This window comes from Phascolarctos cinereus, unplaced genomic scaffold (genome assembly GCF_003287225.1).
Source record: "Phascolarctos cinereus isolate Bilbo 61053 unplaced genomic scaffold, phaCin_HiC Scaffold_5;HRSCAF=322, whole genome shotgun sequence".
NCBI classification, from domain to species: Eukaryota; Metazoa; Chordata; class Mammalia; order Diprotodontia; family Phascolarctidae; genus Phascolarctos; species Phascolarctos cinereus.
The window spans coordinates 371,576,702-371,602,202 of NW_027555958.1; the positions used below are offsets into that span (position 1 = coordinate 371,576,702).

A 25,501-nucleotide genomic window follows, 5' to 3' on the forward strand; every position below is an offset into this window, starting at 1 on the left:
GAAGGAGAGAACACGGAACTAAAAAAATTCTTTTTACTGAATGTTAAAACTGAATGTTAAAAAAAATAAAAATTTTGAAAAAGAAAAATACATTAGCTATTATTAGTAGTGCCTAATAAAACTTGATTTTCCTCAATTATTACCAATCTAAAGCAAACTGCATCCTTCCTAATCTCTCACAAAATGGGGAAAACGACAGTCTTCTGGAATAAAATAAAAATAATGATAATAGCCAGCCTTGATGAAGGTTTGCAAAGCGCTTTGTAAGTTTTAAATTATTATATAATTTTGTACTACGCTAGTCACATCCCTTCAAAAGATGGGGAAGACCCCGTACACTATAGGATTTTAATAAAAAAAAACCCGAGCTTCATTTCTTCAATGTTTTCCTTTAAAGTTTTTCATTTGCAGGTAAACACGACGGCAGGATGAGCCAATCAACACCGTCTCTCGCAGGCCTGGGGAGCAGAAGTGGTGCACGTGAGCGCGGGGGCGGGGCCCTGGCCAGGGAGGAAGAGGCGGGACCACGCCGCCGCTCGCACTTCCGGTGAGCCGAGCTTGGCGCTCCGTTACCAGGTGTGTGAGCCGGGAAAGTGGGGGAAGGGCGCGGGAGGGAGAAGCGGGGAGCCGGTTCGTGCCCGCGCGTCGGCCTGAGTGCACATGCGCGCTGTAGTGCTGAGCCAGGGGAGTCCATTTCATCCGAGGCGGGAAGCTGGGCTCGGCTCCGGGGGAAGGGGGGAGGGCAGGACCAGAAGCACCCTGCCTTCTAGGGCTTCTAACCATTCGTAGTTTACTGTCGATTTTCAGTGATATCTGAGTCCTCCTGACCCCATTTGGGGTTTCCTTGGTAAGGATACTGGACTGGTTTGCCATTTTCTTCTTCAGCTCATTTTACAGATGAGGAAACTGAGGCAGAGTTAAGTGACTTTGCCCAGGGTCACACAGCTAACAGATGTCTGAGGCCCGATTTGATATCAGAAAGAAGAGTCTTCCTGACTGCAGGCTTGGCACCGTATTCACTGCCTCAGCTAGCTATCCCTAATCATAGATTACAATAGACAGATTTAATCAGTTATCTTCTGACACCTAGCTGAGATCTGAATTTTGATCTGGGTGTGGTGAATTGAGAGCTGGAGAAGACCTGGGACAAAGAAGTGTCATCTTGATTATGACACAGGTCATAATCGTCAAAGATTACGTTGAGAGTGGTAGGCACTTAAATTAGACAGTGGCTCAACAAGTGGCATATAATTGTGATGGAATATTATTGTTCTGTAAGAAATGACAAAGTTTCAGAAAAATCTAGGAAGGCTTATATGAACTCATACAGAGTGAAGTAAGTAGATCCAGGAGAACATTGTGCACAAAAGAAATAGATGTGAAAATTAGACAAAGTTGAATCCTTGACCTCTGACACATTTGACACTGTTGACTCAGTCTTCCAGTGTACTCTCTCCTATCTGTTTTTAGTACACAGCTCTTTCCTTGTTCTACTTTTATCTGTCTGATCCATTTCAGTTTCTCTTCCTGGGTCTTCATCTGTGTCCTGCCTCCTATGAGCAGGGGCTCCATCTTGGTCCTTCTCTTTCTACAGTTTTCTCAGAGATCTCATCAGCAATCCTAGATCCAGTTACCATCTAAATTGAAAGAACAATGAAATCTCCGTATCTAGCTCCATTTTCTCTCCTGAGCTCCATTCCCCAATTACTATCTACCTAGGGTACATCTCTACCTGGATGTTACATAGATCTTTCAAACTCAACATGTTCAAGTCAGAACGTATTATCTTTTTCCTTAAACCCACCCCTCTTTTCTTGACATCTTGATTTCCATCAAGGGCAACTCCTTCCCCCTTTTGAGCCCTTAATCAGTTGCCTAGTCTTTTCATTACTACTTCCATAACATTTCTGATATCTGTTTCTCTTTACTCAGATGGCCACTACCTTGTCTAGACAATTGAAATATCCTCCTTAATAGGTTTCCCTGCCTCTTTCTCCCCTCTTAAATACATCCTCCATATAGCTACCAAAATAATCTTTCTAAAACATGGGTGTATTCTTTTCACTCCCCTACTCAAGTAGATTCTGTGGCTCTCTATTTACTCTGAATATGATAAAAACTTCACTGTTTATCATTTAAAGCTGTTCACCCTCTGATTCCAGCCTTCCCCCTCCCCCCCAGGCTTTCTATTTTTTTAACATTGATTTTTAATTTTTCAGTTCCAAATTCTGTCCCTTCCAGCCTCTCCTGGACCCATTGAGAAGGCAAGCTATGATACTTATTATACATGTGAAGTCATGCAAAACATTTCCATATAAGTCATGTTGCAAAAAAAAAAAGAAACAAGAAAAATAAAGTAAAAAAAATATGCATCAATCTGCATTCAGAGTTACTAGTTTTCTGGAGGTGGATAGCAGGTTTTATCGTGAGTCTTTTGGAATTATTATTGGTCATCCTATTGATCAGAATAGCTGTCTTTCATGGTTTGTTATTGTTATAATATTATTGTTAACCATTTACAGTGTTTTCCTGGTTCTGCTTACTTCACTTTGCATGAATTCGTGTATGTCTTCCTAGGTTTTTCTAAAACTATTCTTATTGTCATTTCTTATAGCACAATAGTATTCCCTCATAGTCATATGCCTCAACTTGTTCAGCCATCTCCTGATTTCCACTTCTTTGCCATCACAAAAAGAGCTGCTATAAATATTTTGCGCATATAGGTCCTTTTCCTTTTTCTTGGATCTCTGGGGTACTGGGAGTGATATTGTCCAGCCTATCTCTCTAGACTGATTTCACATTCCTTGCTTCCCCATCCCCATCTCCATTCCAGCTTATTTGCTGTTCCCCCTTGAATTATATTACAATTTTCATTCTCTATGCCTCTGCACACACAAATTGGCTCCCATGCCTGGAGTGCTGTCCTTCCTCATCTTTATCTGTTGGAATCCTTATCTCCCTTCAAGGCCTAGTTTAAATGCCATCTACATGAGGTCCTTCCTGATCCCCTCCATTTTTAGTGTGCTCTCTCCCCTTCAATATTACTTTGCATTCATTTTATATATATTTTATATTTATTTGCCTGTAAACCTGTTGCATAGAGTAGGCATCTGATAATAAATGCTTATTGAATTGAAGAAAAAGGACTTAAGGTGTAAGAACCGAGTCAAGGTTACATTTGAATTTATAATAACAGCTAACATTTATATAGTGTTTACTTTGTGTTAGGCACTGTGCTAAGTGTTTTACAATTATTGTCTTATTTGGTCTTCACAACAGCTCTGAAAAGTAGGTGCTATTATCATTACCTCCACTTTACAGATGAGGAAACTGAGGCAAACAGGGTTAAGTGACCCTGGGCTCACATAGCTAGTAAGTGTCTTGAGGCCAGATTTGAACTCAGGTCTTCCTGACTCTAGGTCTAGCACTCTCTCCACTGTGCTACCTAAAGTCATAAGTCTTCTTTTCTTAATAACTTGAAACATTTGAGAGAACCTTAACTTTGGAATGAATTGAGATGTCAGGGTAGAGAGCTGGATAATCACCTTTGAAAGGTAATGGTAAACCAGTAGGAAGACTGTGTTGGAAGAGTGCTGAGATATGTCATTGGTTCTCCATAATTATCTTGTGTTCATTTGCTTTCAGGTCCTTTCTTCAGTGCGTAAAGTCTGACAAGTTGAATTGTTAGAGTTGGCCCAGGGAAATTATGTCAGGTCCTTCCAGATCTTGTCCAAGGCCTTGATGTCAGCACTGAATCCTCAAGCATTGGTGGCAGTAGCTCAGAAGACCCTGGGTGTGGGAAAAAGAAGGGGTCCCCCTCGAGCAGTCTGCCTACACCTAGCTGGAGAAGTCAGAGCTGTAGCCAGGGGGCTGAAGCCAGCAATTACTGTATGATTGCAATGCTGCAGATGCTGACCAGATTCAGAGATATTTGGGAGAGCTACAAAGGCTGGGCCTTTTGTTCCAGGCACTGCACATTCTGGAGTTGGGGGGAAACATCCTGATTGTCAATCCTGTGCAAGTGTGTCAGCATATACAGCAGGTGCTGTGCAGCCCTGTGACCTTCATGGACATTTCAAGCTTCAGATCTCACCCTGCCCTCTGCCCACTTGATGAGCTTGGAGATTTGAAGGACCACTTGGCTGAGATCATGACCCATTTACAGAGCCTGGAGGGGAAGCCCCTCTTGCCCATCTCTCGAAGTGAGCTCTCTTCTGCTGGCTGGAATCTTTGCACAGTATTTGGGATTCTCCTGGGCTATCCTGTCCCCTATTTTTTCCACCCAGCCCAAGGGGACAGCAATTGTTTGGCCCTGGTCCCACTGCGTGTGTTTACTGCTCGAACTTCATGCTGTTGGCTCACAGGCCTCCCCCAGATTCAGCTGTATTCTTTCAGTGTCCCAGAGAGCTTGTACCCATCCCTGAAAGACATACTAGACATGTGGGGGGAGGACCTCAGGGCTCGACATGAGGCTCAGGGTGATTTTGTTGACCTTACCATTTCCACTGAGGTTGTCACATTGCCTTCAGTGGTACTGTGATTCTGATCTATTTCTACCTGGTAGGCACTCAATAAATGATGATGATTAGCTGTGTGATCATAGGCAATTCCCTTAGCATCTCTGAATGTGGTTCGTTATCTGTAAAATGGGAGTAATAATACTTGCACTGCCTACCTCACAAAGTGGTTGTGAGGAAAAATGTGTTATAATTATGAAGTATGGACATCGTAAGGGGGGGCCAGCCTATGATGGCAGATACTATCCTTTCTTTGGTGTCTTGTTTCCTGTCCAATAGAAAGAGGGCAGGAATGATGAGATGGTGGGGAGTGGATTATCTTTTCTGGGGAGAACAGTTTTTGACCCAAGATATTTTGCTCTTTTTTATAGTAAACTTGCAAACAACAAATTACAAATTCCACCTATTGTTTGCTTTTTGTTGCGATCTCTGGGGTAAAACTGAATAAATCTAGATTTTCTTCCATGAGACAGCTGCAGTATTCTCCCCCCCCCGCCCCCAATCCCACTCCCACTCTCCCAGTATTCTCTTCTTTAGGCTAAACATCTCCAGTTCTTTTGTGTAATCCTTATTTGGTTTGAACCCAAGGCCCTTTCGCTATCCTAGTGTCCTTTTAGATACTTTGCAGCTAATCAACGTCCTTCTTAAAATGTGGTTACCAGAAATGAACATGATACTACAGATGAGGTCTGACCACATCTAGTAAAGTTACTGATCAGATGTCACGTGTCAGCAGTACACAGTGCACACTGAAGAACTGAGGTTATATACAATCTGGTGGAATTTATTGACATATCTCACAATTAGTCCCCAAAGTAAAACGGTCAGAATCTTCCCCCAGCAGCATGAAAAGGAACAAAACAAAAAACCCTCTTTAAATCTTCAGCTGCTTCACTTGCCTTTTCTCTCAAGGTGGTTCTCCTTTCCAGCTGTTGCAGGACATTCAGATCACCACGCTGTCTGTGTTGGCCAGAAATGCTGCTAGTGCTGTAGCAATCACTACTATTAGCGCAGGGAGCCAACAGCCACATCGTCTCTGAAATGGGGAAAATAAATAAATTGGGTGGAGCCTGGATGTTCCTCTCTTTTGGCAGAAGGAAAGCTAAGCCCCATCCTGTTGCCTGACACGTTGCAGTGTGCCTTGCAGATGGCCACCAGCCCACAGGCCTTAGCAGAGGCATGGCAGGGCTCTGTTGATAGGATGCTCATGTAAGATTGACCTCATTACAGTTATGGAGTGTTTTACAAAAAAATAGATCAGCAGCATTTACTTTGTCCTCATTCACATTTTCCACATTTCCTGTCCTCTTCTAGCCATTTCCATCTCTTTTTGGTCCCTACTTCCCATGTTATTTGTCTCAGAATATTACACCTGTTCTGAATAGGGACTGAACCTGTGATCTTATTGGTAGAGGCAACTCGTGGGTGAAGAAACTCCTTTGACTAATGCAGGTTGGCACCCTCAATGTATTTTGTAATTTTAGAGAGTTGCCTAGAGAACACTGAGGTATTAAGTGACTCGCTGATAGTTACACAGCCACTATGTGTTAGTGGTAGTACTAGAACTCAGGTCTTGACTTAAAGGCCAGTAGATACGACGTTTTTCATGTCTGTAATCCTTTTTTTTTTTCTTCTAGTTTTAGAGTCTCAAGAAATCTAAATTCATAAGAAACAGAATGGATAAGCTACTGAGATTTTAAACTTCGTTTGTTACCTAATTCTTTTAGGCTCTTGGTACCTGGGCCAGCCTTACTCTTTATGTAGCATGTGGTAGAGACAGTGGGACAGAATAGTTAGGTAGTGTGGGCTGGTAAGTTTTATCTGCAGTGAGTTACAGCAGGCATCTTTGGGCTGGAGGGTCAGTGGCAGAGGGTGCCTCAGTCTTACTCTGTGGGGTGGCTGTTGACCCCGGTTCAGCTCCTCCCGGCATTGCTGTAGCTTCCTCAGACAAGAGAGGTACTCATCGCTCAGGCTGTCCAGCTCCGAATGTAACTCTCCACACTGAAGATATAATAATATGACCAAAGTCATTGTTACTTCCTTTGCTATCTTCCTATAATTCACAGTCTTTCTAGGCATTTCTAGTTTTCCTCACAATGTGGCAGCTACTTTAGGACTTTAAAGAAGTAGCTGGCCATGACCTGGGTCTGGTGATAACGAGAGCTGACATAGAGCTTTAAGACTTGTACATCAGACATTACTTTTCAAGATTTATTATTTTCCCTGGGGGGTGTGTGTGTGTGTGTGTGTGTGTGTGTGTGTGTGTGTGTGTACATACACATATGTGAGAAACACATCATGGCATCACAGTATAGGGAAAGAACACTGGACTAGGAGTCCAAAGAAACCAATAAGTAATTTATATAAGGGTTTATAGTTTATAAAGTGTTTTCCTCACTGGGAGGTAGTTAGGACAAGGAGTATTACCAACACCATTTCACAGCTGAGGAAAGTGGCCCTCAGAAAAATGACCTACCCATGATCACATGGGTCAAGACTCTAACCAGATTCCTTCCATGACACCTTAGCTGCCTCTCAACGGATCTAGAAGCTTCATGGAAAACTCAGTTGTTGTGCAAATGTGAGGCATTGTGTCTGAATGTAATTGGAGAAATATTTAACAAATAAAAATACAATAAAACATAGATAACATTGCATTTAAAAATTAAGTCCAGATGAGGGCCTGCAGGAATCATTATGTGTGATTTAGTGGCCTCTGTTTCTCTTTGAAATTAAAGGACCACTCATACAGTACAGGGACTTTTATTGGACTGAGACATGTACTTCTGGTTAGCTGGTATTCACTAGTTAACCTATTTCTGAATTGTGCCATGAAAATCCAAAGGTTACTGTTGAGAAAAGCGTGAGCTATGTGTCTTGTGTCCTAACAAGAGATTGGTTCAGGAAAATGGAAAGGAAAATGTTAAGATGTTCATAATTCAAGGAAAAGATGTCTTAAATGACTACCTTTGGCAAGATGCATATACTTAGGTACAACATGTGAGTCTGGGAATTGTTCTTTTGGCTTATATTGTTACAGAAGCAGCTGAATCTCCTCCCACACAATCGAACCCCCTTCTCACCTCCTTGTCTTTGGCTTGGAGCTGCAAATTTCTCTCTTGCAGCTGATCCCTGAGATTCTTTTCTCTCTCTTCCCCTGAACCCTTGGACTTCTCTTCCAGATTGGTGGGGGTTGAACTCCATGTAGCACAAGTCTGACCTAGAAAATCAGCCAGACTATCTGTGAGCATGTTATCCATGCCTTGGAGAAGGAGGGGGCTGGTCTGTGAGCAATAAGAGCCACAAACTTTGGGTTGGGAGGACCTTGCTCTCAACAGGATTCATCTAATAGGCACCTCCATCTTTAAAGGTATCCTATGAAGGAGACTCCACATCCTTTATAGTCCTGTTTGGTATCTAACCTGAGCCTTGTTGCTTTGTCTTGAACCTATTCCTTCTTGTTCTAACTTCAGCAGCGATGGCAAATTAGCTGGTCACCTTTAAGAGGTAGCAGCTAGCTGGCAAGACATTTGTGCTTTATGGACTTATGTTTTCTCATAACATGAATGAGGTAGCCTAGATAATTTATAAATTCTCTTCTAGTTCCGAGTCTCATGGTTCCCAAAACAAATCTTCACATATGTGAAGACAATTATTCTAACATCCCTCTGTCTTCTCTTCTTTAGACTAGTTAAAAAAAAATCCCAGGGGTACAGCATAACACAGTAGAAAGAACATTGGGACAGGAGTTTGGAGTTTTGATTTCTTACTTGGACCTTGCCACCAGTAGTTGCATGACCAGAAGCAAGTTACTCTCTTTCTCAGTTTCCTAATTTGTAAAATGGGCATTATAATCCTTGCTCTTCCTAAAGATGATAAAGTGTTTTGTGTTCCAGCTCTGTACTTCCTAGCTATCTGCCTTAAGTCACTTAACCTTTAATATCACTGAGATACGAAAGCAACTGGAAACAAGTTAGGGAGTGCTATATGGATTAGAGAAAGGTCCTGAAACTGTGATTTTCTTGGTATGGGGAATTCTCTCTACCAATGCAGATGGACATTTTCTCAGCAACATAGAGTTTTAGAGTTGCCGAGAGCACTGAGAGAGAAGTTAAGTGACTTGCCTAGTATCACACAAGCTAGGATGTGTCAGAGGCAGGACTTGAACTGAAGTCTTCATGACTGAGGATAGCTTGCTCTCTACTATGGCACGCTGTCTTTTGAATATCTGGCTGTGAGACCCAGTAATTGATTTCCACTCCTTTCCTTTCCTACCCTTTGCCAAGGAGCACCTTCGCTTTCTAATTAAGTGGCAGTAGGCAACGGAGTACATGGATTGGTCCGTGAGGATTCTGTTGCCAGTCTCCACTGTGGAGGGTTTCCTGGTGTTACTTGGTGGTATGTGGGCAGAGAGGCAGAACTGTGAAAGTGGTTTAGTGGATCACAATCACAGCCTCAGTCAAGGGAGTAAGAATTGACATAGGAATCCTGAGGTCAAAATCAATTTATTTTGCATGTTCACCATCACACACACAGGTTTTCACAGAGAACAGAAATCTCATTTCACAGTGGCTGAACATCTTACTGTCTTAGAAACAGAAGGCTTCCTGAAGAGCAAACTAGTTCGCTGCTGCACAAGAGTACTTTGAACATTCTCTTGGTCTAGAGTAATAGAATCCCAGGGCTGGGAAGGGACCTTAAGTAGTCTTCTAGCCTCCAGGCAAACAAGACAATTATAGAAGTCTTAGACTTGGGTGGAGGGAATTGGCTGACCTTTCTGTGGCATAGGTTCCTCTTGGATGTGAAGCTGGATGGATTGGCTCTGGAGAAGATCTGTAAAAACAGAACAAAACAGGATGCTCTGATCTTTTCTAGGCTGAGCATGCTTGCTTCATTGAGTTTTGTTTAGGCCCCTTCCTTTGACCTGAATGAAGCTCTTCTGTTTCTGAATGAGATTTCTAGATGATGCCAGAAGTCATGTAGTCCAACCTTCTCTTTTTTTTTTTTTTGGCCAGGCAGTCAGGGTTAAGTGACTTGCCCAAGGCCGCATAGCTAGTAAGTGTCAAGTGTCTGGAGCTTGATTTGAACTCAGGTCCTCCTGACTCCAAGGCTGGAGCTTTATCCACTTTGCCACCTAACTGCCCCCCTCCTCTCTTTATAAATGAGAAAGCGTGGGTCCAGACCTGGTCTTCTGTCCTAGCAGAAGACTACCAAGCCTTGTTTCTGAAATGCTCATAATTAGTAGCACGGCTCTTTCCAAATGATGCATTTGACCAAGCTCCTCTTAAGCATCCTGACCAAGGATATTTCTGTCCTTTCTATCTCTTCTCATCACATCCTTAGTTGAACATATTTACCTGCATAGCTTCTGCTATGTGAGTAGCTCTGCTGCCTCTATCCCCAAGGAAGCATCTAAACACGTCCCATCTTTTTTCGTTGGGAATGGGATCAAAGATGGTAATGGGGGAGGAGCGTTGATTAAAACGTGTTTTTCAGCTGTGCCCAGGAGCACCCTCGTACCCACAACCTTAGAAAAATACTCTTTAAGGGAAAATACATGTACATACTCAATTGTTAATATAAATCTATCTTACCCAGCCAGAAAGATAGAAGGGAAAGGGATAAGAGAAAGGGGGAAATGATAAAAGGGAGGGCAGATAAAGGAAGGCAGAGGTCAGAAGCAAAATAGACTTTAGAGGAGAGACAGGATAAAAAGAGAGGATAAACAGAAGAAAATAGGATGAAGGAAAATGTGCAATTAGTAATCATAACTGTGAATGGGATGAATTCACCCATAAAAAAAATGGAAGCAGATAGTAGAATGAATTAGAAACCAGAATCCAACAATATGTTGTTTACAAGAAATAAAATTAAAGCAGAGAGATACACACAGAGTTAAATGAAGAGGCTGGAGCAGAATCTATTAATGCTTCAGCTGAAGTAAAAAAGCAGGGGTAGCAATCATGATCTCAGACAAAGCAAAAGCAAAAGCAAAAATACGCCTAATTAAAAGGGATAAGCAGGGAAACTACATCTTGCTAAAAGGAACTAGACTAGTATGCACCAAATGACATAGCATTAAAATTATTAAAAGAAAAGAAAATGAATTGCAAGAAGAAATAAATAGTAAAACTGTACTAGTGAGGGACAAGATAATTCTAACCATAAAATAAATAAGAAAGAAGTCAAGGAAATAAATAGAATCTTAGAAAAGTTAGGTATGATAGGCCTCTGGAGAAAACAATAGGAATAGAAAGGAGTATACCTCTTTCTCAGCTGTACATGGCACCTTCACAAAAACTGTCCATGTATTAGGACATAAAAACCTCACAATCAAATGCAAAAAAGCAGAAATATCAAATGCACCCTTTTCAGACTATAATTCAGTAAAAAAGATTTACATTTAATAAAATGCCATGGAAGCATAGGTTAAAGATTAATTGGAAACTAAATAGTTTAACTGTAAAGAATGAGTGGGTCAAAAACAAATCATAGAGTCAATGATTTGTTGAAACAATGAAACAATATTCCAAAATTTGTGGGACGCAGTCAAAGCAGTACTTAGGGGAAAATTTTATTTCTAAATGCGTGTATCAATAAAAAAGAGAAAGAACAGATCAATGAATTGGGCATGCAACTAAAAAAAAAACTAGAAAAAGAACAAATTAAAAATCCCCAATTAAAAACCAAAATGGAAATCCTGAAAAATCAAAGGAGAGATTAAGAAAATTGAAAGGAAAAAACATTGAACTAATAAATAAAACTAGGAGCTAGTTTTATGAAAAAAATAATAAAATAGATAAACCATTGGTTAGTTTCATTAAAAAAAAAAAAGAAAACCAAATTGCTAATTTCAAAAAAAGGAAAAGGGTAAATGTACCACCAGTGAAGTTGAAATTGAAGCAATTTTTTAGAAGTTATTTTGTTTAATTATATGCCAGTAAAACTGACAATCTAAGCAAAATGAATGAATATTTATGAAAATGAAAACTGCCCAGATAAAATAGATGAGGAAATAGAATAATTAAATATTCCTATTTTAGAAAAATTCATTAATGAGCTCCATAACAACCTCAGGACTAGAAGAGTTGTACAATTGAATTCTGCCAAACATATACGAAATAATTAATCCCAATACCATATAAATGATTTGAAAAAATAGGCAAAGAAGGAATCCTATCAAATTCCTTTTATGACACAAATAAATTTTAATACCTAAACCAGGAAGAGCAAAAACAGAAAAAGAAAAGTATAGACCAATTTCCTTAGTGAATATTGATGCAACAATTTTAAATAAAATACTAGCAAGGAGATTATAGCAATATATCACAAAGATCATACACTATGACTAGGTTGGAGTTAATACCAGGAATACAGGGCTGGTTCAGTATTAGGAAAACTATCAGCATAATTGACCATATCAAGAACAAAAACAACAAAAGGCATATGATTATATCACTAGATACAAAAAAAGGCTTTTACAAAATATAATACACATTCCTATTAAAAACACTAGAAAGCATATGAAACAATGGAGTCTTTCATAAAATAGTAAGTAATATCTATCTGAAACCAAGAGGAAACCTCTTTTTTTTTTTAAAAGGGGGATAAACTTGAAGCCTTCCCAGCAAGATCAGGAATGAAGAAAGGATGTCCATTATCACCACTATTACTCAATATTGTACTAAAAATTCTAGTATAGTAATGAGACAAGAAAAAACCTGAAAGAATAAAAATAGGCAATGGGGAAACAAAACTATCACTTTGCAGATGTTATGATGGTATACTTAGAGAATCAACTAAAAAACTAATTTAAATAATTAGCAATTTCAGCAAAGTCGCAGGATATGAAATAAAACCACATAAATCATCTGTATTTCTATATACTACCAACAAAGTCCAACAGGAAGAGATAGAAAAAGAAATTTCATTTAAAATAACGGCAGACAATATAAAATATTTGTGAGTCTATCTGCCAAGACAAATCCTAGGATTATATGAACACAATTACAAAACACTTTTCACACAAATAAAGACAGATCTAAACAATATAGAAATATTAATTGCGCGTGGGTAGACCAACCCACTATAATAAAAATGACAATCCTACCTAAGTTAATCTACTTACTCAGTGCCATACCAAACTACCAAAGAATTATTTTATAGAGCTAGGGAAAAAAAATCATAAAATTCATTTAGAGGGACAAAAGGTCAAGAATGTCAAGGAAATCAGTGAAAAATGTGAAGGAAGCCTAGCAGTTCCAGATTTCAAACAATATTACAAAATGATAATCATCAAAATAATCAGGTATGGCTAAGAAATAGAGTGGTGGATCAGTGGAATAGATTAGATACATAATACATAGTAGCAAATGACCTTAGTAATCTAGTGTTTGATAAACCCAAAGACCCCAGCTTTTGGGGTAGGAATTCACCATTTGACAAAAATTGCTGGGAAAACTGGAAAGCAGTTGGATGGAAACTAGGTAATAGACCAACTTCTCACACCGTATACCAAAGGATAAATGATTTAGACATAGAGGATGATATCATAAGTAAATTAGGGGAGCATGGAAAAATATACCTGCTCAGATCTATGGATAAGGGAAGAGTTCATGATCAAGCAAGATAGAAAGGATGATAGGAAGTAAAACATAATTTTGATTACATGAAATATAAAAGCTTTTATACAAACAAAACAAATGCAGCCAAAATTAGAAGGAAAATAGGAAACTGCAGAAAAAAAATTTTACAGCAAGTTTCTCTGATAAAGGCCTCATTTCTCAAATACATAAGGAACTGAGCCAAATTTATAAAAAATAAGAGCCATTCCACAGTTGTCAAATGGTCAAAGAATACGAAAAGACACTTTTCAGAAGGAATCAAAGCTATCAGTAGTCACATAGAAAAATGCTCTAAATCAATACTGATTAGAGAAATGCACATTAAAACAACCCTGAGGTACCACCTCACACCTGTCAGATTGGATAACATTGACAGAAAAGGAAAATGACAAATGCTAGAGGGGATGTGGAAAAATTGGGATAGTAAGCAGTCTTAGTGGAGTTGTAAATTAGTCCAATCATACTGGAGAACAATTTGGAAATGCCCAAAGAGCTACAAAATTGTGCATACCATTTGACCCATACTACTAGATCTGTATTATGAAGAGATCAAAGAAAAGAGAAAAACGACTTAATTGTACCAAAATATTTATAGCAGTGCTTTTTGTGGTGGTGAAGAATTGGAAATTGAGAGGTTGCCTATCAGTTGGGGAATGGCTGAACAAATTGTGGTACGTGATTGTGATGGAATACTATTGTGCTTTAAGAAATGACAAAGAGGATAGTTTCAGAAAAACCTAGGAAGAAGTGTAAGAAGTTGTGCAAAGTGAAATGAGCAGAACTAGAGTAACATTGTACCCAGGAACAGCAATATTGTAACAATGATCAACTGCAAAAGACTTGGCTAAGTCATCAAGACAATGATCCAAGACAGTTCCCAAGGACCCACGATAAAAAATGCTTTCCACCCCAGAGAGAGAACTGATGCACTGTGAATGCAGATTAAAGCGTACTTTAAAAAAAAAAACTTTATTTTTATTGTTTTAGTTTGTTTGTGTTTTCTTTTGCAAAATGACTAATATGGAAATGTGTTTTGTACTCCACATGTATTATCACTATCAAATTGCTTATCTTCTCAAGGAGAGGGGAAGGGGCAGGAGAGAGTGAGAGAATTTGGAACTCAAAATTAAAAAAAAAAAGATTGTTAAATTTTTTTTTACTTAATTGGGAAATGGTTAATGAAGTAAATAAAATAAATAAAATTTTTAAAAGAAAAATACTCTTTAGATGTGAAGTTATCAGGAGAAGCAAAAAAAAAACTGGCCTCGTGTTCTTTTTTCCTCTGAGGTTTTAGGAGAATGCAAGTGAGGCAACCAGGTGGATAGAGTACTGGGCCAGGAGTCAGGAAGACTCATCTTCTGAGTTCAAATCTGACCTCAGACACTTCCTAGCTGTGTGACCCTGTGCAAGTAATTTAACCCTGTTTGCCTCAGTTTCCTTAACTGTAAAATGAGCTGGAGAAGGAAATGGCAAACCCCTCCAGTATCTTTGCCAGGAAAATGCCAAATGGGGTCATGAAGAGTCAGGCACAACTGAAAAATGACTGAACAACAACAAAGTGAGAGTATGAGAGAGGAGAGGGATAGGGACACGGACTGGACCTGTGATTTCATTGGTATGAAGTATGGAACTTTGGGATGAAGAAACTCACCTTCTCTGCAGCTTGTCTAGCACACTTAGATGTTAAACAACTTGCTCAGGAACATATAGTAGATGTCAGAGATAGGACTTGAATCCAAGTCTTCCAAGGGGGAAGGCCAGCTCTCTATTAATGGGCTTGGGAAGGATACTTAAGAGTTCAAATGCATCACTTGTGAAGAGTTATGCAATTAATTAATAATTAATAATTATGGGCACTACAAGGACATGACCTAGTAGTTTTCTGTTATGACAGAAGGCCTAAGTCTAGACCTCAATTTTCTCTCTGTAAGGCAAGAAAGCTGGACTAGATATTTATCTCTGTAAGATCATATCTCTCTTATCCCAACATTCCAGGTAGGACCCTAGGGCTGATAAAGTCAGTAAATCTCTGCCTATTTGGGGCTGCCCCTGCCTTATCAATAGCAAATCTTCCAACTCAGGTCTCATCCCCCTACATCCCTGGTTTTGGATTACTGTCCACCAATACCAATGGCTGCCCAGGCACAAAATCTGTTTTCTAGCTACTTCTCCCCAAGCTTGACCCCATCCATGCTATCCTTTTCCCTCTAGTCCCTGTGCATCTCCCTTTTTGTCACTGCTACAAGCTCTCTCCTATCTTTCCAAGGTGGGAAGTTCCTGACTGCTTTCCAGAAGTGTCCAGCTTGCATGGGTCTGCATCATGGAAAACCAGTTGGAGCCTAGCTTCAGATGGCCAGTTTAGGGGGAATTATTTTGTATGGGAATGGGAAGAACTGCAGGATTGGAAGGGAGGACTTACTCTGCAAGTGCTCAACTGTAGCCTTCAGGGCAAGCTTTTCCTCTTCTGACCTTCGTAGTTGCCCTGGAAGTAGAAAAGCACAAGCAAAAAGAGAGAAGAATCTTCAGTGCCAACACATTCAGTCCATGAGGTTGCATTTGCTAGCGTGTAACCTTCCTGTGGGCAGGGACCAAGGCCTTTTTTTTCTATCTCCCTCAGAAGCTGGGTACCCTGTACCTGTATTAGGTGATTAGTAAATATCTGATGAATTAGGAATTTACAGTGGTATCTTTCTTGCTGGGAGTTGTTGCACTGGTTAAATTCAATAGATGCTGGATTTACCATTCCCTTGTCACATCATGAGGAAAAAAGAATCTGAATACCTCAGATTTAATAAGTAATAGCTAACATTTATATAGACTTTTAAGGTTTTCAAAGTGCTAGTGTTTTCTCATTTGATTTAGCAGCTTCACATGAGGCTAGCTGGATTAATTACTACAGTTAGCTGTGATTTGGTCCTCACAATTGGCATAGCTGGAGTAGGTTCTAAAACTTCATGGAATGTCAGGGTTGGCAAGGACTTAAAAGGACATTTTATTCAACCTCTCCCTCAGTACAGGAATCCCTTCTAGATTGAGGACGCTTATATCTTCCATGCCTTATCCTTTCTTTTTTTAGCTGAGAATACGGGTGGTCACAACAAGTTATGTAAGCAACTACATACAACAGGGCATACAAAAAGGTGGCTGGGGGATGGGGGTGGAGGATGGTAAGGGGAGAGGAGGTGAGAACTGTGAGGGAGGGAAGCTGCAAGAGAAATGAGACCTCAAGATTCTTAAATACAGTGGAGCTGTATTTTCAAACCAAGATACAGCCCCATTATTTTTCCCTAATAAAGTTCTGGAACAATACTAATTTAAATTTATATAGCCATAGTGATATAGTGGATAGAATGCTGTACTGATCTGAGTTTAAATTCTGCCTCTGACATTTAGTAACTCTGCTCACATTCAAGTGACTTGACCTCTCTGAGAATCAGTTTCTTCATCTGTGAAATGGGAATAATGATAACCATAGTATCTACTTCACAGGGTTGTTGTGAGATTCAAATGAGAAAATGTATTTTTACAAACTTTAAAACCTTATATAAATCTCAGTTATTATTCTACTCATAATGACCTTGTGAGGTAGATAGTATAGGTATTATTATCCCAACTGCACAGGTTGAAAAACTGAGCCTCAGAGAAGTGATTTGTCAGAGACAGGATTCCAAATGTGGCTTGTGTAATTTCAAGTCAAATGTTATAGTATGTTGCCCTCAAATAAAAAAAAATCACACAAAACAAATAAGTGATAAATGGTCAGTCAGTCATGACTCTCAGCTCTGGACTGGAATGGTACCTTGCAAGTCGCTGATGTTAGAACAGCCCAGTTCTCTGTCCCCCTGCAGGCGGTCAATCTGCATCTGGAGATCCTGGTGTTCTCGCTCCAGAAGATGTAGGGCCTGGTTTAGCTGAAAATCTCTGCTGTCTGCTCCCTGCAAGGAGGAGGGACCCCCTCCCAGAGATGAGGGTCAGTGATGGGAGGGGATGAAAAGGTCTGCCTTAACCTGTTCTCATGTCAGATAATCAGAGACTCCTAGAGATGGAAGAGGCTTTTAGCGAAACTAGCAATTTTTGTGCCTAGGGCAAAACCAAAATATTTTGAGAGTGGTGTGGGGAGGCAGAATGGAAAGATGTCAGACCTTGGCTCATAAGGATCTATAGAGGAGGGACTATGGATGCTGAGGAGGAGACAGACTTCCAGACACTGCAAGACTACTGATCCATAACTATGGGGAATGAGAAGGGTGGGATATAGCCTTTAGGCTAAGTATACTTAGTAACTTGGTACTAAGGTGGGTGAATTCTACCTCCTGAGAGATTTTCAGTGCTACTCTCTAAATTTTGGCACCTTGGGGCAAATCTCCATCCTGCCCAAGTTTTAGAGAGCTAGGATTATGGGAAAGAGTAACATACTTCCCTATATTACTAGGAAAATAATCCACGTCACAGAAAAGAGAATTAGTCGTTATTCATTCCTTGTTTTCCTTACTTTGCAACCACTACTATTCTGCCTTTTCAAAAAAATTAGCACAGTTTTGAAGTTGTGTAAAGAGTTAACAACATTTGTTGAGCATCAACTGAGTGTACAGTTCTGTTTGTGCTGGGTTTTGTGTGGGATAGAGTGGGAAAGATACAAAAGAAATAATAAATCCTCTGCTTTTGAGGAGTTGTCAGTCCTCAAAGACAAAGTCCACATAGGTAGAGAGAGAGAGGGCACACACATAAAATAAATGGAAAATTTATAAGGAAACCTATCAATAACTGGAACTTAATATTGGTGAAAAAGTTGCATAAACACAAAATGCTATATGAACACACTTGTAGGATGTTTGATTTTGTTCTTGTGGTGGTTACTCCCTTCACTAGAGCTGTACCTAGGGCAGGGTGGCTGGGGTTTTGTTCCAGGATGGTGAAATTCAGAGGGTACAACACTTTCACTTACACTTAACAAAGCATATGACCGACTGAGGTCAGCATCTAGCTAGTTAAAATAGGAAGCTACTAGGTGGCAAGTGTTTCTTCTCTCTTTTGCACAGTTCCACATACTCTGATAACCTCATTTCTTAGCAATACTAAAGAATTATTCACATAGATCCTTATGAAAATGATAACAACAGAAGCTTATATCTATATAATGCTTTATAATTTAGAAGACACTTTCCTTCCAGCAATCCTATGAGACAGGTTATATAAGTATTATTAGTCCCATTTTGCAGATGAAGAAAGGGCTAGTAACTGGTGGAGGTGGGACTCAAATACAGGGCTTCTGGATTCAAGTCCTTTATGTCATGATGCCTTATTTCTGAACTTCCGTGGCCAAGTAAGGGGCCAAATGGAGGGCGTAGAAACCTGAGTGTGGGACTGAGAGCGAAATTCCCTTAGTTCAGATCTGTGTTTCCTGGCCTAGGTCCTCCCTCTCTTTCCCCATATGTCTCTGGCCTGTACCTGTAATTTGGATTGTAGAACATAGAGCTGACTCTCGAGTTCGCTGTGCTTGGCCCCTAGGTCTCTCCAGTCTTCCTTTAAAGTCTCGTACTGTTCCCTCCACTGCTCACACTTGAGCTCAGCCATGGCCAGGGACCTCTGGGGGAGTGCAAAGAAGGAGAGGGTGACACCTCAGGATGTTCACCTCACCTCCTGTCCTGCCCCTCAGGCCAAGCCCTGTCCAATACCTGAGTGCTCTCCAGCTGCTGCTCGGCAGCTGTTTTCTCCTCCAGCAGTTTCTGCAGGGTCTCCTTTGCCTTTTGCTCATAGCTCTGCTTCTGGTCCTCCATTTCCAGAAGGACCTTTTTTGCACCTTCTTTGGAGTATTTCTGCAAGGGAGAGGGCAAAGCTACCATTGGTCGGTCAGTTATACATACTTTTCCCTCCCAGATGGTGAGAGCTGGAGTGAGCTTTAGTCCACTTTAGATGGACAGGAGAAGGTGAATGGGAGAGAGTAAGGCCTTCTTACCTGACATCCCACTATAGGCACCAGAAAGAAGGGATTTGAATCAAATAGGTCTTACAAATCTATGCTTTTCATGCAGTAGTCATTTAACAAATGCTTGTTGGTTGAATCAATAGCTGACTCTAAAAGCAATCCATCTTTTTTATATCGCATGAATAAAAAAGATGGATTGCTTTTAGAGTCAGCTATTGATTATTTGCATTAATTGGATAGTATCTAGGTATAGATAATTCAAAATGCAAGACAATCCTTATATCCCTTTGTTCAACTTTGAGCACATACATTTAAAACTGGGTGTGTCTAAGAATTCACAGCATATCAGATCAAATGATGAAACCTCTTGGTGAAAAAATACTCAGGAAGAGCTGGTAAGTTTCTAGTTTCTTCATTCTTACCCATTTCCCCCTTTCCTACCCCTCACTTATGCCTACTGCATGTTAAGAATCTATCAGACTACTGCCAAGTACCGCCCTGAATGGAGTGGATCACCCCTCTTCAGCTTGCTTGTTATATGATTAAGTACTTTGCTGTCAAGGAAGGAAACATCAATTCTCCTTCTCTTTTACACCAGCCAAGGAGTTACTAAGATGAGCTGATAATGTTGCAAAAGAGTTGAAAGCAAGATTGGCCATAGATACACTAAATTGTGGGTGATTAGGAGTTAACAGTATTCTACTTCCCTTCCAGGGGCTAGGGCTGGTCTCAGGGTCCCAGTGAGCCAGATACCAGTTTGTCAGACTTCATTAAAAGACCCAAACAATATAATCCTAGTTTGTCAAAACTCAGGGCACAAAAATTGTCAGGTTAATATCTGTGTTTACCAAGTGCCTCTCTTTGTGTTTCTAGTTAGATTTCAGGTTTCTCTTGAGCCCATAATATGCTAAGTATTGAGATTCCTTGGAAAGAAAGGAGGGAAGGAGTAAAGAGTGCAGCTAGGAGAGAAGCCCAGGACTCTGCTGAAGAAAGATGCCATCACAGAGCAAGGTGAGCTGGAATGAGTGTGTATCAGTCACATTGGCCCTTCTGAGACACAGGGACTGAGCTCCCAGACAGGCTTCTCCTTTTACCTGCACTTAAAGGGTCCCTCAAGGCCATTACCTGGGTACAGGTGTGCAGCTGGTTTTCCAGGGATCTCAATTTGCACTTCAGCTTGTCTTCATTCAGCTGTCCCTGGGGAGAGTGTGGGATGAATGAATGTGAGTTTGGGCTAACCTGAAGCCAAGCATAGAACTTTTTACCACTTAGCCAGAGGCTGGTAGGACAGGGAACAGACAAGGGTTATTGGGACAACAGTAGCTCTACCTCTCCTCTGGCTGGAGCAATTACAGGAATTAAGTGGAGAGTTGCTTAACTTTGGAGGTATTAGGGTGTTTGAAGGTATTGGATTCATGTCTAGTGAGAGATGACTGGTGTCAAAACATTTTAAAAGCAGATTTTAAAAAGAGATCTTAGGAACTGGAATGATCCAAAGGGTCTTTCCTAATGGCACAGATATCACAGGATCCCAGATCTAGGGCTGGAAGGGCACTCAGAGGCCATCCAGTCCTAACCACTCATTTTACAGATGACAAAACAGCTCCATGGAAGTCCAGCGTCTCACTTGCGGTCACACGAGGAGCAAACAATCATAGGTTAGGTCTGAACCCATGTCCTCTGATTCTAGAACCAAAGTTCTTTCTCCCATATCACCCTGCCAGACTAAACCCACCTCAAAGGAGGCAAAATTGTGAATTAGGAACCTAGCACTTTGTCTGTGAGTGATGAGCCATCTTTCTCTTTTGGTGCTCTACTTCCCATTTCTGACCTGTTGCTCATTTCCACAGGGCAGCCTATATTTCATTCTAGCTTCTGGGGCCTTAATCTTTAGCGAAGGTGTTAGTTATTAACCTCTGTTAACACTCAAGATATTACCCCTCCCAGAACAATACCAATTTCACTAGTCAGCTCTTGAGGGGGCAGCTAGGTGGTGCAATGGGTAGAACACCCAGCCTGGAGTCTGAGTTGAAATGTGACCTCAAGACATTAACTAGCTATGTGACCCTGGACAAGTCACTTCACCCTGTTTACCTCAGTTTCCTCATCTGTAAAATGAGCTGGAGAAGGAAACGGCAAACCACTCCAGAATCTTTGCCAAGAAAACCCCAAATGGGGTCACGAAGAGTCAGACACAACTGAAAAAATGACTGAACAGCAACAGGTGGCTCTTGAATATTGAAAAGCCTTTATGATCCATAGAACGGAATTTTTCATCACTGGGGGAGATGTAGGCTTGGGACATCCCCAAAATTATATCACATTAGAGCAATAATATTAAACTCAGACAGAAATGGAGCCCTGCAGGCCACGTGTTGACTTAGAAAAAAACAAATTAACATTATCTATGTTTTATTATATTTTCATTTATTTTGTTAAACATTTTCCAATTACATTTTAATCTAGCTCTGGCCACTCTTGGGAGTTTTGCAGGTTGCAAGGACTTTGACACCTCTGCATTAGAGGTCTCCTATTCCACCTATTCTTGGGGTGGCCCCATCTGCTGACTCATTGGAAATTCAATGAGAAAAGTTACCTCCAAGGGTGGGAGTGGAAAAGGATGAGGGGAATGTATATCCATTTCATGAGAACTGTTTTTGTCTAGCATTCCTTAATGATGCTGCATACAAATTTTAGGACTCCCACAACTCAATTGTGAATCTAGAGCCATTTGGGACCCTTAAGAATAATTTAATTCAGCCCCCGTATTTTACAGGTGAGGAGATTCAGGCCTATTGAGGGAGAGTGACTTACCCATGGTCACACAGATGGTGTTGGGGGGGATTCTAACCCAAGTCCTTTGATTTTAGAGTCAGCCCTAGTGTACCACATTGCCCCCCTCCCCCCATCCCTATTTTCGGCTCTAATATTAAGTAGCAACATTTTTGCTAGCTTGGTCTTTGGTCCTCTCAATTTCCCTACACCTTTTGACTTAGCAATTTCATCCCTACTGAGGATTTTTCTGCTTTTCTGATGTTGGACATCATTTCTGGAAGGCTCTTTATGAAGATTAATGATAAGGCATAGTGGATAGAGTGTCAGCTTTATAGCTAGAAGATCTGGATTCAGGTTCTGCCCATTGACAAGCCTGCCTGTGTGACCCTGAACAAGTCTGTTAATTGAAGAGCAGACACTGATGTGCATTAGCAATGAAGTCACAAGTTGGGTCAGTTCCACTACCAGGGAAAAAACCAAACCCTAAACAAACCGTAATAAAACCTTATCTTCCAGAGGAAAAAAACTATCTGTGGTAATTACTAATTGCTCAAGGCTTCCTGCTCCAGCCTCTCCTAGCCTACCCTCAGCTGCACTTCTAAAGCCCTTGTGGGCCATTCATCACATTCTCAACCTTGCCTCTTGCAGTTAGCTTCTACAAATGATCTAAATTTATTTATCATCCATAACCCATCTGGATTTCCTGGTTTAATCCCAGGCTGCAGTAAGCTAGGAAAGGGTAGAATGGGGATATCTTTTCTGCCTTAGACACTCCTCTCCACACAAATTCCCCTTCTCTATCTCCACCTCCATCCAATACCAGAACACCCAAAGCATCAGTGAGATATTTCCTCTCCAGTGAAGATGCTCTTCTCCTTTCTGGTCTTCCCCTTCCCCTAAAGTAGCATCTTTCATCTTCCATTTTGATCTTAGCTAGTGGTCTCTCTTCTAACCAACAGGAACTCCACCCTCTGTCCTTCCTGTCTTACATTTGTAACTTTCAACAACAATAAAAAATGATTTGTTGAAATGAAGCAAAACAAAAACTTCACTTCTGTTTTTTTTTCTTCTCTCTTCTAAAGCCAATGAATAGACAGAAGAATGAGCAAGACATTTTTATTGTTCCAGGTATTTTCAGCTTATCCAAGAGGAGCCCACCAGTAGAGTCTGAGGTCCTTAACTACAGCCTCCTGGGAATTCATTTATCATTTGTGGAACCAAATGCATTCATGGAGTCATAGGTTATGAGCCCCAGAAGAGAAGGCAAGGGTCATCTAGTCCAAGCCCCTCATTTTATAGATGAAGAACCAAATCTTAGGGAATGAAGTGACTTCTCCAAGGCCACACAGCATGTTAGTGACAAGCCAGGCTTTATTATGTGCAGTCTTAGGCTTTTTCTATTATTTTCTGGCTTCTCCGTATACTGACTGTGTCAGATACAATCAGACTGGACCAAAGTGTAAAGTTTACCAGGAGAACAATGTGAGGACAAAGGAGAACTGGGGTAAGCCCTCTCTTCTCTCTTTCTTCCTTGCCATTTACCAATTCAAACAATGCCCTTGTGCTGGTGCTCTCTCCGTAACTATTTTTTTTCTTTATTTTAAGTAAATTTTTAATGATATATTTTGGTTTTGTATTGCCTAAATTTACCCCATGTCATTCCTCTGAGAAGTATTCTTCTTTTCTTTCTTTTCTTTCTTTCTTTTTTTCTTTCTTTCTTTTTTTCTTTCTTTCTTTCTTTCTTTCTTTCTTTCTTTCTTTCTTTCTTTCTTTCTTTCTTTCTTTCTTTCTTTCTTTCTTTCTTTCTTTCTTTCTTTCTTTCTTTCTTTTTGCTAGGCAGTGGGGTTAAGTGACTTGCCCAGGGTCACACAGCTAGTGTCAAGTGTCTGAGGCCGGATTTGAACTTAGGTCAATCCTGACCCCAGGGCCGGCCTCTATCCACTGTGCCACTTAGCTGTGCCGAGAAGTATCTACAAGGGATGTAGATAATTATAACAGACAAAATAGACAATTTCAGTTACCGAAATATAAAAAACTTTCATACAGACAGAATCAATGCATCTAGAAGAGAAATTATGAAAAATTCCTTGCCTCAAACATCTCAGAGGAAAGTCTGATATTCAAGATATATAGGGAATTAACAGACATATGAAAGACCAAAAATCATTCTTTAACAGATAAGTGGTCAAAGAATATAAATAGTTTTTAAAAAGGAATGAAATCTTATAATAATATATGAAAGAATGTTCCAAACTAGAGGTGTTAGACTCCCAGCCCACAAGTTACTGCCTTCAAAACTCTCAAGTGCTTCTTCAACCATGTTAAAGTGTAATTAGGAAATACTTAACAAAGTAAATAAAATACAACACAACACAGATAATGTTAACTTGAGGTTTTCTAAGGCAATATGCTGCCAGTAGGGATCCATTTCTATTTGAATTTGTTACCACTGCTCTAGACCATCAACAAAAGAAAAGCAAATTAAAACAATCCTAATGTTTTACCTCACACTAGCAAATTGGTAAAGATGATAAAAAACAGAAATAGTCAATATTGAAGGAGCTATGGGAAGACAGACATACTAATTAATTGTTGGTAGAAAATTATTTGGAATTATGAGAGAAAAATCACTTAAATATTCTTATCTTTTGATCCATCAAAATTCATACCCTTTGACCCAAGGAGGTCAAAGACAAAAGCAAAAGTGCTATATATACACCAAAGTATTCATCCTCATACTTTATGTGGCCAAAAAAATGTAGTATAGGAAGGCAATGATATATATCCTTGCACTGTAAGAAGCAATGAATACTGACAATTTTATAGGAATATGAAAGACTTGCATGAACTGATGAAGTTAAGAAGGTGGAATCAAGAGAACCATATAGCCTGTGACTACAGTAATCTAAATAACAAAGTTAAAAGGCAACTGAACTCTGATTAAATGCAAGCACTAACTTTACTTTGTTTACAGAAATGGACAGTAAAACTTATCTCATACCTTAGTATGGGGGTGGGGAGGAGGAGTAAGGGAAGTTGGGGCTACTGGTGTGAAATGTTGCCTGTGATGTCAAGTGGGATCTTTTTTGCTTTTCTTTTATTTTAAGGAAAGTCTTAGTGGAGGATGGGGAGAGAAAAGTTGTCCTAAAAAAAGCTGTCCTGAAAGTTGTCTCCCTACCTATTCTAAGGAAAAGTATCTAATATTAGTTACTTATGCTGAATGTGAATTTAAATTAATGCATTAACTCTCCCACCCTTATTTGCATCTAAAAATCTGATCTCTCTTTTATAGGATCATAGAATTTAGCACCAGCAGGCACCACCTTAGAGAGCTAGTCCAATCCCTTCATCTAACAGATGAAGAAACTGAGGCCCAAGGAGGTAAAAGTGTTCAAAGGTCACAGAAGTAGTAAATAGCTGTGGTATCATTCAAATCCAGGTCTTGTTACCCCAGATTCAGTGTTCATTTTGTGCTGATGTCAGGGCTGGAAGAGACCTCAGAATTCAGTTTGTCCAATTCCCTTTCTCTTATAGCCGAGAGACCAAAGGTTCACTGACTCCAATGCTGTCTCCTCACTCCCAGGCCTCTGCTGTCCACAGCAGTTCACAATTTAAAGCAAATCAGGACATTAAATGGTACCAGAAGTCATCCCTTCAAA

General features: G+C 40.1%; 2 protein-coding genes across 4 annotated transcripts in view; one reads left to right on the plus strand and one right to left on the minus strand.

Moving 5' to 3' along the window:
• The first annotated feature begins 493 nt into the window (after positions 1–493).
• CUNH1orf74 (chromosome unknown C1orf74 homolog) lies at positions 494–4,607 on the plus strand. Its single transcript, XM_021007775.2, is given in 3 exon segments — positions 494–576; positions 3,646–3,885; positions 3,887–4,607. Coding segments are annotated over 2 exon segments (798 nt in total). The 5' UTR covers positions 494–576; positions 3,646–3,741; the 3' UTR covers positions 4,541–4,607.
• Positions 4,608–5,280: 673 nt separating this feature from the next.
• Positions 5,281–25,501, minus strand: part of TRAF3IP3 (TRAF3 interacting protein 3) — a 34,553-nt gene continuing 14,332 nt past the window's right edge. For all 3 annotated transcript variants that reach the window (XM_021007766.2, XM_021007767.2, XM_021007769.2), the window contains 9 exons: positions 20,193–20,264; positions 18,817–18,957; positions 18,590–18,727; positions 16,941–17,076; positions 15,561–15,623; positions 9,291–9,350; positions 7,601–7,737; positions 6,405–6,518; positions 5,281–5,553 (listed from right to left, as the gene is read on the minus strand). In XM_021007766.2, the coding sequence (XP_020863425.1) occupies positions 5,461–5,553; positions 6,405–6,518; positions 7,601–7,737; positions 9,291–9,350; positions 15,561–15,623; positions 16,941–17,076; positions 18,590–18,727; positions 18,817–18,957; positions 20,193–20,264 (954 nt within the window). In that variant the 3' untranslated portion in view covers positions 5,281–5,460. The remainder of the gene's footprint in view (positions 5,554–6,404; positions 6,519–7,600; positions 7,738–9,290; positions 9,351–15,560; positions 15,624–16,940; positions 17,077–18,589; positions 18,728–18,816; positions 18,958–20,192; positions 20,265–25,501) is intronic.